Genomic DNA, 16,165 nt, shown 5'->3' on the forward strand with positions numbered 1-16,165 from the left:
ACTTGCCTCAATTGGAAGCTAACCGGTTCAATCAGCTTCAAACCAGACATTGGCGACCAGGAGATCTATCTATGCATTCAGGAAGTCCATCCAGTGGTCCAGAAGAGTCAGACAAGTTCATTCCATGCACCAGCCCACATAGGATCAGGAGGATCCTCATTAACCCCAACTGCCTTATTTGGAGCTTCTTGCCATCCAGCTCCAACAGCTCTTTTTCCATAGGATTGGGCACGACCTCAGCACATTCCAAACCATCAAGAAGGTTCCCAGGAAGCTTAGTTATCCCCTCAAACCATCCAGGTTTAAGAAAGATCAGATTCCTTACTTGGAGCCAAAATCCCACAAAAGGCTCCAACGGCTAGTTACCGATTTTGCTACTTTGCTTGATTTGTTTCCTTTTCTATTTGTTTTAGAACGTTAGGACCTTTTTCTCTGAGCCTTATATAAGCTCCTAGACGTCCATTGTAAAGAACACCCTCAATCACCAAGTTAATAAAAAGTTTATTCAGTTTTTATCAAAGATTGTTCTTTGTATAAAATATCGGTGTTTAGAATTCAAAGAGAGATTATTTGTTGTTCTATTGATTTCGTGAGTCTAGTTTGTTTGTTCAAATCAAACAAGCTCAGTAGACAGATTGAGAGAGTCAACACATTGTTTCCATCATCCATCAGGTTGAGAGATTCAATCAAACATTCATCCGCAAATCCACTTCAATCCATCATTTGATCAATCTGAGAGTAATACACATCCAGCAGCTTGATTCCGTCATATCTATCCTTTCTATCTCTTTTATTTTTTCATTTTATTCATATCATAAACCGCATCTCATTTTTTTTGCATTGGTTTCAGGTTTACAACCTTCATCTCATTCATATCGCCCACCTGATCATACTTTTGGTCGAACCATCCAAGCTTCCATCAACCATCTTGCCATCCCTGATTTCCAGGCTGAAATATTTGGTATTAGAGACGAAAGGTTCTTGAGTCAGGTCCATTCAATCCTTGCATCATTCATCTTCCTTGCATTTGTTTCATCATTAAAATAAAAAAAAAGCCATAAAAACAGTTTTTACATTGTTATTGTTCTTAAGAAAAGAAAAACAAAAGAGAAGAAGTTTCTTGCATTTGATTCACGAAAATTTGAAAAAGAAATCTCATATTGTGTTTGCATTCATTCCCCAGCTCCACTTGCCATTTTTAGATTTTGTGCATTCATTTAAAAAAAAAAAATATGCATTCCATATTTGTTTCTTATTTGAATCTTGCATAAAAATAAAAAGGCCTAGCATTTTATTTTCGTGCATACCATATTTGTTTCATAAGTTTATTATTTGCATTCAAAAAAAAAAATTCATTCATATTGCGTGCATTTGTTTTTCCATCTTATAAACCGAAAACCCATAAAAAACTGTCTTTTGTTTCAAGTATTGTTTCTGCATTTGTTCTTGTGTTCTTGTTGTTCATACTTTTCAAAAGCCACGAACAAGAAAAGAAAAAGTTGTGTTTGATTCATTAAAAAATCGAAAATCCCATAAAAATTGTCATTTTGAATTTATTTCCTTTGTTTGCATATCCTTCAAAAAAAAAATCATCCTAGTTATTTTAGTAGACCATTTTAGTTGAAGTAATTCGTGCATATCATATTGCTGCATTTAAAAAAAAAAACATTCATCATAAGTTTGAATCATTTGTTTCATATTGTTAGGTTTATTGCATTTCTTAAACTAAAAACTCAAAAAAATATCGTTGTTAGTTTTTTTCCATATTTTCTTTCCATTTATTTTTCATAGCATCCCATACTGATTTATTTCGTTCTTGCATCAAGAAAATCAAAAAAAAAAATTATATAGAGCATAGTTCATATCATTTGCATCTTGTTAATTTAATTGTTGCATCTTAAGAAAATTCAAAAAAAAAATATCAGTATTAGTTTGCTTTCCATATTTTATTTCCATTTGTATTCATTATCATCTCATATTGTTTCATTTGGAGATTTCATTGAGAAAACCAAAAGAAAAATCATTTTTTTTAGTATAGCTATTTCATTTCGGTTCATAGTTGCCAAATTTCTCGGTTTAGTTAAAATAGTTTTCATTATTCATTTGGTTTGACTAGCACTTCCCATATCTTCACTTGATCTTTAAGATTGATCTCAGGGATAAATGGGAGAGGCAGCACACGGTCAAGCTCTAATAGCTTCTCAAAAACAACTACTGATTGCTATGCGAGAATTAGAAGATCAAATGGCCCGGTTAGAAGAAAGAAGCAATATGTCTAGGAGAAAGACACAAGGCCGAGGACCACCACATGGAGAAACAAGATTTGGAGATGCACCAGAGGATGGCTATGTTGAGCCTAAGCCACCAGATCCTTCATGGATCACCCCACACTATACTTCTTCAACTCATAAATACTTAACTCATTCTTATCTTGATTTTAAATCTGTTAATGAAGTTAAGATTTATTCTTTTTCAGGAAGCAGTTGGCCAGATGACTATCTCTCATGGGAAAGAACCATGGATGATTGGTTTTCATACCATGGTGTGCCAAAGAAAGAAAAGCTGAGCCATGCCATCAAACAACTCACCGGAAGTGCATACAAATGGTGGAAAGGTGTAGATGGTGCAAGATGGAAGAGTCAAAGAGAGGCTATCAAAACGTGGGAAGATCTTAAAGAGGCCATAATCAGGAAGTATGTTTTCTCACTACCAACACCAGAGATTAGAGAAAGGTACCCAAGGAGGTTTTCAAGTCATGGGTCCAAAGAGGCAAATAGAGTGGTGCCACAACAAGGCCATAGAAGCTTGATCCATCAAGATCAGATTCGGCCCAAACCAGGGGCACACAGTTTTCTATGATCAATCCCAACCTTATGAGGTCCCAAAGACCATGGAGAGAAAGAACTTTGTCAGCCAAGACACGTTGGCCAGACACAAAGAAAAATCAGACAAACAGATTTTTAAAGAAAAGGCCAAGGATGTTAAGACAGGTCCTGAGGTCCAGAAAGACACGATCTCCACATCTTTGTTGAGATCCAAAGTTGTCCATGATTTAAGTCCAAGAGACAAGGAGATTTTAAACCCAAAGGAAGAAGAGCCATCAAGCCAAGGTAAGTCTTCTAAATCTGAGAATTTGAAATATCAGACATGTTATAGATGTCATAAGAAAGGACATTATGCTGTAGTATGTCCTACTAAGCAAGCATTGATAGAAACATCACTAGGAAAGAAAAGAGAATTATCTACTAAAAGTGATAGTTTTATTCAATCTGATTTATTGATTCCAAATTCTTGTGTAATGCACTTGTCTTTGTCAAAAGGTGTTGTAACAGGAATTAAGGAGCATGAATTCAAAGGAGAGGAGCAACCAGGCGCCACACTTGTGATGGAACAGAAGCTGGTTCAAGACACAATGCAGTCCATGTTGCTTAAAGAAGCAAAACCAGTAATCAAAGTATCACACCAAGGTAAGTATCTAACACCACTTTTTGATACAAGTGCTGACGTTTTTGTTCTTGGTATAGGAGGAACAAATGAAAGCTATATGCTTACTGAAGTTCCAAGGAAAGAACCAGACCATAAGCTCAGCCATGAACCACCTCATAAGTGGAAGCCTAAAATTGAACTAATTGTTGTTCAAATGCCAAGGCTTAAGGTAAGTTTCTCTGATCTTAAAATGCCCAAGACATTTGATTATCCAGATGTAATGCACTTTTCTTTTCCAAAAAGTTTTGATATAGGAATAAGACAAGAAGAAGTTCATAACAACCAAGGTCAAAAGTTGCAAAGAAGACAGCAAACAAAAACAAGTTGTCCAAAGAAGAAAATCATTCTTCAACTTGTGGAAGCTATCAAAGTAAGTCTGGAAATTTCAAATTATTTTTATCAGTGTCCAAACACAGATATAATTCACTTGGTTTTTATCCAGGAAGTTGAGAATTTTTCAGGTTGCAAAGAAGAAAACTTCAAAGAAATCCCACCAGATTATCTTATGTTGCTAGGAGGATCAACTCCAAAGAAGATCAGAAACGTGGCCACCACAAATTTGAAGGACCATCCAGTCCAGAACAGATGCAATGACCATAAACATACAAGAAGCGTGATCCTTTCATATCTGTCCAAAGAAGAGCCACCAGATGCATCATGCATCACCAAGCCGAAATTAAATCAAGGTAAGGGTCTAAACTCAAAAGAGAATGAAACCTGACTTGCTCTATCTTGGTACAGGTTATCCAGTTTCAAGGACGAAACTTTGTCAAGGGGGAGGGTATGATGCGGCCATCAGATCAGCAACTGAACCAGAGGTCAACCCAAAGCCCTACTCAATCAGCCAAGGCGCCAGCCAGGACATACGTGCACTAAAAATGTCATATCATATAAACCAAGAGGGTTTAAATGACAAGGATAATTTTTATGGATTCTAAATTCAAGAAGTAGTCCATGCCAATTGGAATCGGGACAAAATATTTACGGAGCAAGAAGTTATGAATTTTACAAGTCAGAGGTTTCTCAGCCCGTCCATCTGCGAGTACCCGACTTTAGAAGAACATTAAAGCCCAATGAAGAAGAGGCCTGAAGCAAAGGCCATCATAGGAGTCAAGAGGAGTTTATCAGCTTTTCATAAAGCCCAATATCAGGAGAAATGGCCATGGAATTATAAAGTTATGATCCAATCTCCAAAACCGGCCAAACCAGTTCTACACTTGCCTCAATTGGAAGCTAACCAGACATTGGCGACCAGGAGATCTATATATGCATTCAGGAAGTCCATCCAGTGGTCCAGAAGAGTTAGACAATTTCATTCCATGCACCAGCCCACATAGGATCAGGAGGATCCTCATTAACCCCAACTTGCCTTATTTGGAGCTTCTTGCCATCCAGCTCCAACAGCTCTTTTTCCTTCAGATTGGGCACGACCTCAGAACATTCCAAACCATCAAGAAGGTTCCCATGAAGCTTAGTTATCCCCTCAAACCGTCCAGGTTCAAGAAAGATCAGATTCCTTACTTGGAGCCAAAATCCCACAAAAGGCTCCAACGGCTAGTTTCCGATTTTGTTACTTTGCTTGATTTGTTTCTTTTTCTATTTATTTTAGAACGTTAGGACCTTTGTCTCTTAGCCTTATATAAGCTCCTAGACGTCCATTGTAAAGAGCATTCTCAATTACCAAGTTAATAAAAAGTTTATTCAGTTTTTATCAAAGGTTGTTCTTTGTACAAAATATCGGTCTTTAGGATTCAAAGAGTGATTCTTTGTTGTTCTATTGATTTCGTGAGTCTAGTTTGTTTGTGCAAATCAAACAAGCTCAGTACACAGATTGAGAGAGTCAATCACATCGTTTCCATCATCCATCAGATTGAGAGATTCAATCAAACATTCATCCGCAAATCCACTTCAATCCATCATTTGATCAAGCTGAGAGTGATACACATCCAGCAGCTTGATTCCGTCATATCTATCATTTCTATCTCTTTTATTTGTTCATTTTATTCATATCATAAACAGCATCTCATTTTTTTTGCATTGGTTTCAGATTTACAACCTTCATCTCATTCATATCGCCCACTCGATCATACTTTTTGTCGAACCATCCAAGCTTCCATCAACCATCTTGCCATCCCTGATTTCCAGCCTGCAACACTAACCTATACAGCATGTAAACTTCTATTTAATTATTGTTTTCTAAAAAATTATATAAATATTTAATAATATGGTAAATGTTTAAAATATGTATCACCTACTAAATGCTTAAACTAATATCAATGTATATAAAATATAAAAAAATATTTGCGCATAAGTGCGGATCAAACTCTAGCTTTGTTTTATTTGAAAGAAAAAAACGTTGTAAAGTACATCAATATCTAGCAATGGTAAATAAGGTTAAGATATTTAGGGTCAGTCCGACCTATCCATAACTATAACCAACATCAAACCCTAAACACCAACCGGCAATCGTTGAGAACATGGGATTAATTCTTATGTCGTTTGTCGTATCTTACAAGGTGAAGAACGAAAAGTTACAGAAAGAGATATATATCTCTGAACATGTCCAGAAAAAAAGGATCTAAAGTTGACAACAAAATTTAAGTTGAATTATGGTTGTTATTAATCTTTTTTAATAAACTCATGAGGAAGATCAATTTTACCTTCATTTTTCGATCTAGAAAGGTATAACCTCATGTCAAAATCAGTTTTACTTTTCATGAAGAGAAAAAGGAAACAATTGAAAATCACACTTTTCATTCTGCTACGTAATCATCAAAGCCAAGAAGTTAGAAGCTTCACGCACTAAAATCAACTCTTTCCACTTTCTTCTCGTTTTCCAAGTCAATAGCCAAACACCAAACGGGTCTTGAGGACGATCTTTACATGAGTCCATTGCAACTTAGGACAAGCTATAATTAATTTTATACTTAAGCTAAAATAACACACCAATGGGACCAATCTACATCCAAGATTAGAAGCTTTCACATCATAAAAACCAACTCATCCCACTTGCACTTCGTTTTACAAGTCAAGAGTCAAGCTTTTCTATTTTCCTTCCAACCGCGTTTCAGAAATTTACATCTCCATTACAAATCGAATAATATTATATAACTGTATTGTTAATTCTAAACCTTCAATTCAAGACAGAAACTGTGAGCTAGGCATGGCTGAGTCTAACGGGGAGGATCCAGCTAAGCCTTTAGCCCCACTTTATCTAACTCCACGTAGCGACCAACCCGAAGAAGATCAGTACCAAGACCAAACCAAACAACACGTCCACCACCACCACCAACGGGCCAAACTAATCTTATGTTGTGGCTTCATCGCATCTCTAACCATACTCATCGCAGTCACTTTCATCGTCCTCTCCCTCACGGTCTTCCACCTCCACAGCCCAAAGCTCACTGTAACTTCCATATCCATCATCCAACCGTTGGACATCGTCAACGGTAAAGTCAACACGACTCAAAACGCTACCCTCGCAGTGGAGATCTCATTACATAATCCTAACCCTGCCGTGTTTAAAGTTAAAGACGTTACGGTTTTGTTTTACCACGATGAACTGGTGGTGGTGGTTGGGGAGAGTACTAGAAGAAGCGAAACTATTCCAGCGAAACGGACGGTGGAGATGAATCTGACGGCGGAGATTGATACGAGAAAGCTACTAGCATCTGTCCCAGGTTTAATGGAGGATTTTAACGGAAGTGTGGTGTTGAGAAACAGAGTTGCAGTTAACGGTAAAGTGAAGATGATCAAGATTTTCAAGAAGTCTGTTCAGCTTAAGACAGATTGTGTCGTGACCATGATGATGATGAACAATTCATCAAAGCCTAGTTTTGATTGTACGAGGACAAGAAACACGTACGAACATGTTCGAAGCTGAAACAATAAATTTTTATTTATAAATGTCTGTAAATAAACTCAGTTCACATGTAAAAAAGGAAAGATGCAATGTCGAATCAAAAGACAAGTTTGGTTTGCACCGGTTAATATGACTTACTCACCGGTTTATTTCTTTGTTTGGTCTTTCTTCGGTCTTTCTTCGGTTGGTCCTTCTTTGCCTGGTCCTTTTGTTGGTCGCTGACACGTCCTCCGGCGATTTTAACGACTGGTTCGTCTTTGGACTTTATTAGCTTTAGCGCTGGGTGAACCTTGAGGTCTCCGGTTACTAGCTTTTGTCCAACGTCCAAGTGGCTGAGATCTACATCTATATATGGAGGGATTATTTCTGCTGGGCACAGTGGCAAACCTACGTTGACTAGGGAGGAGGCAGTTGCCCCCACAAAAATCTAGAAATAAATGTATTTGCATAAGAAACAACAAGCTTTTCGTAGCATAGATGGTTTCGGTCCTTTACCTGCGCCCCACCCCCTCGAATTCCCTTCTAGCCACATATTTCCCTCCTAGATTCGCCACTGGCTGGGCATAGGAACTTTACGGTTCTTTTGATCGTAAGAGATTCTCCTGCAGGAAGATCAAGAAATGGTGATCAATATTAAATTCTAACAAGAAACTAGATACTGCCAATATACCCAAAAAAAAACTAATGGGGATGGAATTTAAAAAGGATAGACAGAACTGAGATACAAGCCACTAAACAAAGCTAGAGGTCATTTTATACAAAGATATATCATGCAATATGGCAAACGGTGCACAAATCATCAAACATAATGTGGTTTTTGCAAATAGATTTCTCCCTCCTCGAGTTAGAGTTTTCTTAAAACATCAATCAAGTCAAAGCTTAGCTCAATCGACTTCGAAAGTGTCAAAAAGGTGGCAGACATGAACACGTTTGCGATATTTATCATCAACCCTCACAATCCCAATGGAAACACCTACTCGGAGGCTCATCTCAAACAGGTACATTTATAAACATAGATACTCTTTAGTCTTATAACTAGTAAGTATTTTACTTGACTGTGGATAATCTACTTTGTTTCTTGTGTAATTGTTGAACCTCAGCTCGCTGAACTGGCTAAGGAACTCTCTCCATCATGGTGGTTCCTGATGAAGTTTTTAGATGGACCGTCTTCGGGAATAACCGTTTTGTTCCGACGGGAAAGTTCTCGTACATATCCTACCAGTGGTTACACTCGGATCCTTATCTAAGGGATGGAATGTCCCAGGATGGCGAACTGGCTGGCTCGTGCTGCATGATCTAGATGGTGCCTTTAGAAACACTAAGGTCCCATCCTTTTTAACACTATTTCATAGCAACAGAACACATCATTGCCATTTAACTTAATTTTAGTACATATGTCCATTGCCAATTTGCCATCAATCTACTAAATTACTTCTATACATTATACATATATAATTACTTTCCATATACTATATTTGATAGTTAAAGCTATAAGATGTTGCTTTTAATTAGTTTTGGCTAAACCATTTTGTTATGTGTCAACAGATATTAACGACTTCCTCCATATTAACGCTAAACCTCCGACTGTTATCAGGTAAATTTGGGTTACTCTCTTACTCTTTTTTTAATAAGAAAATACATTTACTCTCTTACGGTTATTGTGAGAGTAAACAAATGTGTGAATGTAGGCTGGCACAGCATCTTGATAGGCCGGGATCTTCTGCTGAAGAATGTAGGCTGAACAGTGGGGGATGGAAAATCAATTAATATCTGGCAAGACCCCTGGCTAAGTCTGAACAAACAGGAACGTCCAATGGGGCCTCCCACCGAACAGAGTGCTGAACTTTGTGTCGCTGATCTATTGATACAAGAAGGAATGCGGTGGAACCGCAGGAAAATACAACCGGTACTTCCGGAATACGAAGAACAGATCCTAAGCTTGAAACCAAGTTTAACAGGGGTATCAGACAAGCTTATTTGGTTGAGTACTAAATCTGGAGATTATTCTGTTAAATATGGATATTATGTTGCGGTGGAAAGCGACGTTCAGATCGCTGGGGCAGATACGGAGTTTGATTGGTCCAAGAATGTCTGGAAGCTGGACTGTGCCCCGAAGGTGAAGCTCTTCTCCTGGAAATTGCTCAAAGGTGCCCTGCCTGTTGGAGAACGGCTAATTGAACGACACATTGAAGTAGACCCGACATGTAAACGTTGCGGATGCAATGAATCTATCATTCATCTCCTCTTCCAATGTCAGTTTGCACAAAAGGTATGGCAGCTGGCCCCCTTCGTGACTGAAATGGATTATAGAGGAACGGTAGATTTATTGACGGCCTGGCCATTAATTTGCTACCAAAAATGCCTGCCTCCATCGGGGATAGCTTCCGGCACTCTGTTTCCTTGGATCGCCTGGGATATATGGAATGCGAGGAACAGACTTGTCTTTGATGGTTTGCTGCCTCACCCGAGGAAACCCTCTCCTCCGCTATCAGGCTGGCTCGAGAGTGGAATAAGGACAGTAAATCAGAGACTTCTGGCCAGATACGAAACAGACGAGTGGAACTTCCAACACCAAATGGAGCGACGATTGTGAGATCGGACGCGGCGTGGAGTGGGAATGGGAATGTGGCAGGTCTAGGCTGGATTATCATTGATCCGACACAGCATAAAGAATTCCAACGAAGAATGGAGTACATTGCGTCACCTCTAATGGCTGAAGGATTAGCATTGAGAGAAGCTGTTCTCACCTGCTTAGAATTGGGGCTGCGGAACATCAAGATGAAGTCGGATTCGGCTCAACTAATCAAGTGCCTCAACACAGGGGAACATGTAGCGGAGCTACACAATGTTTTGTCTGATATCCTCTTATTGTCGTCTGGCCTTGTGCCTGTTTCTTTTGCTTGGTTACTTCGAGAGAAGAATGTAGAAGCTGATACTTTGGCAAAGTGTGCCTTGAATGTAGTTGAACCTCTGTTGGTTGGGGAGACAGTTATTGCTCCCAACTAAGTATTAATTAGAATTTTGTTTTAAAAAAAAAAAAAAACAAATGTGTCAATATGCGGTGTGATTTTCAATGTGAATGCATATAGGCGACTATGCCTGACTTTTTGGAGAGAACTCCAAAACATTTCTTCACTGAAAAGGGAAGTTTTCTGAAACCTAAAGTAGATATTGGATATTCGGAGGTCAAGCACACACCTGGCCTCACTTGTTACATGAAACCCAAGCGTGTAGATTGATAATACATTTTTTTGTTATAAACCATATGATGGATGTCCATAACTGGCCCGGTCCGGTATCAGCTCATGCGCCTTGAGAGAGAGAGCCGGCGGCCAGCTTCTACTATTTCCTTATTTACTTATGTTTATGATTTGTACTCTTTCCATTATTCTATGCGGTGTAATTCCCTATATATAAATGGCTCCATATGTTATGATTAATATACAGGAACATAGATTTCATTCTCTAGTTTCACAACACGTTATCAGCACGATAGAATCTAAAACCCTAAGCTAAAATCCAAATCGATAAACCCTAAAACCCTAGCCGGCTTGAACCCTAATCTTCTCGGCAAACACCCTTACCGATCGCGAACCTTCCCGATCCAAGCTTCAACCTGTTCGCGTCCTGAGCTAAGACGATCTCAGCCTGCTCGTGTTCCCGAAGGACAGCTCGCGACAACATCAGCTCGCGATCCGATCAACTCAACGTCCAGCTCGCGTTCCCGATACCAGCAAGGACAGCAAGCAATCCGTTCGTGTTCAGCTCGCGGTTCTTCTCTCCTCGGTGGTCCATTCAACCCTACTTGAGGTTAAGGTAATTCGAAACCTTAAAGAGAACCCATAATCGAATTTGATTGTTTGATAAGAATCGAAACCATAAAAACTACAAACCCTAATAGTATGATCTAATGTTGAAATCAAAACCATTGGGTAATAGATCAAAACCCCAATGAGTAAATCGAATCTCATAATCATAAGTTCGATATCCCAAACCCTAATCGAGATTGATTGTTTGATCAATTAAAATCGAAACCTTAATGGTTTTGATTCAAAAAACCCCAATGATCTAAGATCAAAATCGAAACCCTAATATCCATGATCCTAGCCGCATACATGCTTATTGCATGAATGCATGAAATCGATTTTATTTAAAACCCTAATACTAAAACACATTCAATTTTATAAACCCTAATTCGAAATCAAATTGATTGATTGAATGAATTAAAATCGAAACCCTAATCTAATGCTTTGAATCAAAATTGATTGTTTGAATGATTGTATGTTTGGATATAGTATGCTAGCCTTGATTAATTAAAACCATATTGAATTTGATCACATAGAAATCGATTGCTAGGATTGATAATCTCATTCTTGAATTTGGTTGTTTGAATTGATAAAACCGATTTAATGATTTTCAAATTGAAGTCTTATTGATTGTTTGATCGAAATCCTAATGTCTTGAAATTAAAATCGAATACTATCTTGTTTGATTGATTAAAACCAAATGTTTGAATTGAAATAGAAATCGCTTGCTAGGTTAAATGATTTATGCATTCTCGTCTTGATAATGATCCGGCTAGTATTGATAGTTTTCATACATTCTCGAATGAACCCTAATTGTTGCATTGCTCGACTGTTTGATTGCAATTACACATTGAACTCTTAGAAAACTGTTTGCTAAGATTGAAAACGAATAACCATTGTATTGATTGCATTGAAACCGTTTGCTAAGAATGTAGCCGTGCGGCTTGTTTGCATCATGCATGCATAATAGTACGAACTGATTGCATATAGAATCTGAATGCTAAAATTGAACATGTATGCATCATATACGAATGACCTATTTGCATCATACCTAGAATCCGGATTGCTTGAGCATATTGATTGCATTCGCTTGAACACTTTTAAATCTAAATTATGAAACATATGATTTCAGATGTTGAAAATCAACAACTTGGATTTTGCTGCCCTAAGTCTCTCTGGAGATAATTACTTGCAATGGGAACTTGATGCTAAGATAGATACGGTGCGATATTAATTATACGTCATCATCTTATTGAGAGTCTCAAAGATCAGTATTTGACTATTGAGAATCCTCTAGACCTTTGGACAAAGTTGAAAACGAGATATGATCACTAGAGAACGGTGTTATTACCAAAGGCTATGTATGATTGGAGGAATCTCAGAATCCAGGACTTCAAGTCCGTGGACGAGTATAACTCGGCCCTGTTTAAAATAGTTTCAAAATTGAAACTATGTGGTGAGGATATAACGGATAAGGATATGCTTGAGAAAAACTTTTCCACCTTCCACACAAGCAATGTGTTGTTACAACAACAATACCGTGAGAAGGGCTTCACAACTTATGCTAATCTGATCTCTTGTGTCTTGCTCGCTGAGCAGAACAATGAACTGTTAATGAGAAACAGTGAATTGAGACCTCCTGGAACAAACACATTACCTAAGGCACATGCGACCGTAGAGGCTAAGAAAGAGTCGAATCATGTCCAGAGTGATAGCCAACACAACCGTGGTCGTGGAAAATGGCATGGACGTGGTGGTCGAGACCGAAACTCGTTTGGTCGAGGCCAAGGCAACTCATATGGCCGTGGCTCCTATGGAGGCCGTGGACATGGCCGAGGACGTGGTACATCTTTCAAGCTACAAAACTCGACCAAATCCGTGTGCCATAGATGTGGTATGGATAATCATTGGGCTAAGACATGTAGGACTCCCAAACATCTCGTTGACCTCTACCAAGAGAGTTTGAAAGGGAAGAATCCTGAAGCTCATATGACTTATCAAGATGGTGAAGATGATTTCAATCATGAACGAGACGATCTTATGGATTATGAAACTTCAGATTATTTAAAAGAATGAAGTTGAATTCGACATCTATGTTTTCGTGTTCTTTGCTTTATGTTTTCTATGTTTTGATTGCTTTGAACTTATTTTATTAATGAATGAAAGTTTTTATATGAAGTCTCTAAAGTATCATTCCGGGTATAGCCAGTCTCATAGAGGGCTACGGCCAGGCTAACATCATGTTGCCTAAGGGTACGCATCTAGAGATATCTGATGCATTGTATTCACCCAGCTCTAAGAGAAGCCTATTGAGCTTTAAAGACATTCGAATGAATGGTTTTCATATTGAGACTAAGGGCGAAGGAAACAAAGAGTTCCTTCAGATCATAGAGATCGGCCAAGGCTATAAGAAAGTCCTAGAGTCTATACATGTGCTCTCTACTGGCCTTTTACTATGCTAAGGTCGGAATGATAGAGACCAATGCTGGTGAGTTCACGTCCCAAGCGTTTAATGATTAATGTATGTCCATGGGGGTAAGTGTGGAACACTCTGTGACACATGTACATACACAGAACGGCTTGGCCGAATCATTCATAAAACGAATTCAGCTAATAGCTAGACCATTGCTTATGAGGTCTAAGCTTCCGGCCACAGCTTGGAGACACGCGGCCGAACTGATTCGTATAAGACCGTCTAGTGAACATAAATATTCCCCATTACAATTGCTTACAGGTCATGAGCCAGACATATCCCATCTTAAGACATTCGACTGTGCCGTTTATGTTCCAATTGCTCCACCACAGAGAACAAAGATGAGACCTCAAAGGAGGATGGGGATATATGTTGGATATGATTCTCCCACGATTATAAAATAACTTGAGCCAACTATGGATGATTTATTTAAGGCCAGGTATGCGGATTGCATTTTAATGAATCCAAACATCCAACATTAAGGGGAGATAGCAATAAGCTGGTAAAAGAGATTACATGGAATCAAACATCCTTATCTTGGCAAGATCATCGGACTCAGGAATGTGATTTAGAAGTCCAAAAGATAATACATTTACAAAATCTAGCTAATCAATTGCCAGATTCCTTTGCTGATCCGAAAAGAGTGACTAAGCCATATATACCAGCTGCTAATGCACCAATTAGAATTGATGTTCAAGAGGGACCCAATCAAGTTGCTATAGAGTTTAGACAACGTTTGAAACGTGGTAGACCAATAGGTTCCAAAGATAAGAACCCTTGGAAATCTAAGAAAGGTGCAGAGAATGAAACCGAGGTTGTTAAAACCCTAGACGCGACCGCGGCCGTTCCTAAATCCCAAGACTTAGCTGCGGCCGATCCCAAAACCCTAATAGCGATCGCGGCCGATCATGAATGCTTAGATGCGGCCGGCCCTGATGTATCTAATACTTATCCTTGGGACGCCAAGATTCAAGGTATTGAAGGTCCTGATAATAATGAGATCTCAATAAATTATGTCTTGTCTGGGATACAATGGAACAGAAAGAATGTCAACATTGATGATATATTTGCATACAAGGTAGCACTTGAACTTATGGATTTAAATGAGGATCATGAACCCACGTCTATTTATGAGTTCACTCAACGATCAGATTGGATCAAATGGAAAGAAGCTATAAACGTGGAGTTAAACTCTTTAAAGAAGAGAGATGTCTTTGGACCAATAGTACGGACACCATATGATGTTAAACCAGTTGGCTATAAGTGGTTCTTTGTGAGGAAAAGAAATGAACACGGCAAGGTCGTGAGATATAAAGCACGGCTTGTTGCACAAGGATTCTTACAGAGACCAGGAATCAATTATGAGGAAACATATTCCCTTGTGGTGGATGCTACTACTTTTAGATTCCTGATAAGTCTGACTATAAGAGAAAACTTTGACTTGCGGTTAATGGATGTAGTAACTGCATACTTATATGGTCCACTGGATAATGAGATTTATATGAAAGTCCCAGAGGGTATTGAATTGAAAAACAAAGAGAGTTCTCGAGAACAACATTGTATAAAGTTGAATAAATCTCTTTATGGACTGAAACAATCAGGTCGAATGTGGTACAATAGACTAAGTGAGTACCTAGTAAAATAGGGCTATAAGAACGACCCGATCAGTCCATGCATTTTCATTTTCATAAAGAAATTCGAAAATAAAGGATTTGTGATCATAGCAGTGTATGTTGATGATCTGAATATCCTAGGAACCTCTGGAAAGATTTCCCAAACAGTTGAATATCTTAAGAAAGAATTCGAAATGAAAGATCTAGGAAAAACAAATTTTTTTTTGGGATTACAACTTGAGTACATTAAAGATGGAATCCTTGTGCATCAAATGGCATATACAAAAAAAGTACTCAAGAGATTCAACATGGCCGACTCACACCCTTTATCCAGCCCCAAGGTCGTGAGGTCCCTCGGCCTGGACACTGATCTCTTCCGTCCCAAGATGGACGATGAAGATGTCCTTGGTCCCGAAGTGCCATATCTCAGTGCCATAGGAGCTTTAATGTATTTGGCAAGTCGCACACGGCTTGATATATGCTTTACAGGGAACCTACTATCTAGGTTTAACTCTTGTCCGACCCAAAGGCACTGGAACAGGATTAAACATGTTCTTCGTTACCTGCAAGGAACGAAAGACTTGGGTCTATTTTATACTAACCAAAACAAAGAAGGTTTAGTTGGTTTTGCTGATGCAGGTTATCTATCAGATCCACACAATGCTCGATCACAGACAGGCTATGTCTTTACACATGGAGGTACGGCCATATCATGGAGTTCCATGAAGCAGACGATCGCGGCCACTTCATCTAATCACTCGGAAATATTGGCTATACATGAAGCCAGCCGCGAGTGTGTCTGGTTGAGGTCGATGACCCAACATATCCGATCAGATTATGGGATGACCGAGAGCAAGGACCCACCGACCGTGATGTATGAGGACAATGCAGCATGCATTGCTCAGCTCAAAGACGGCTACATCAA

The 16,165-nt window shown here is 38.8% G+C and overlaps 3 protein-coding genes across 3 annotated transcripts; all 3 read left to right on the forward strand.

The window, feature by feature from the left end:
- Nucleotides 1-1,392: 1,392 nt before the first annotated feature.
- LOC125580116 lies at nt 1,393-7,476 on the forward strand. Its single transcript, XM_048744098.1, has one exon. The coding sequence runs from the start codon at nt 2,891-2,893 to the stop codon at nt 4,205-4,207; it is 1,317 nt and encodes a 438-aa protein (XP_048600055.1). The 5' UTR covers nt 1,393-2,890; the 3' UTR covers nt 4,208-7,476.
- Nucleotides 6,195-7,476, forward strand: LOC106349808. Its single transcript, XM_013789774.3, has one exon. It carries the CDS (start codon nt 6,650-6,652, stop codon nt 7,367-7,369), a length of 720 nt encoding a protein of 239 aa, XP_013645228.3. The 5' UTR covers nt 6,195-6,649; the 3' UTR covers nt 7,370-7,476.
- Nucleotides 7,477-9,161: 1,685 nt separating this feature from the next.
- LOC125579806 lies at nt 9,162-10,354 on the forward strand. The gene is made up of 2 exons (XM_048743661.1): nt 9,162-9,617; nt 9,818-10,354. The coding sequence occupies exons 1-2, from the start codon at nt 9,162-9,164 to the stop codon at nt 10,352-10,354; spliced, it is 993 nt and encodes a 330-aa protein (XP_048599618.1).
- The last annotated feature ends 5,811 nt before the right edge of the window (nt 10,355-16,165 follow it).

The sequence above is a fragment of the Brassica napus genome, chromosome C1 (genome assembly GCF_020379485.1).
Source record: "Brassica napus cultivar Da-Ae chromosome C1, Da-Ae, whole genome shotgun sequence".
In the NCBI taxonomy this organism is placed as follows: Eukaryota; Viridiplantae; Streptophyta; class Magnoliopsida; order Brassicales; family Brassicaceae; genus Brassica; species Brassica napus.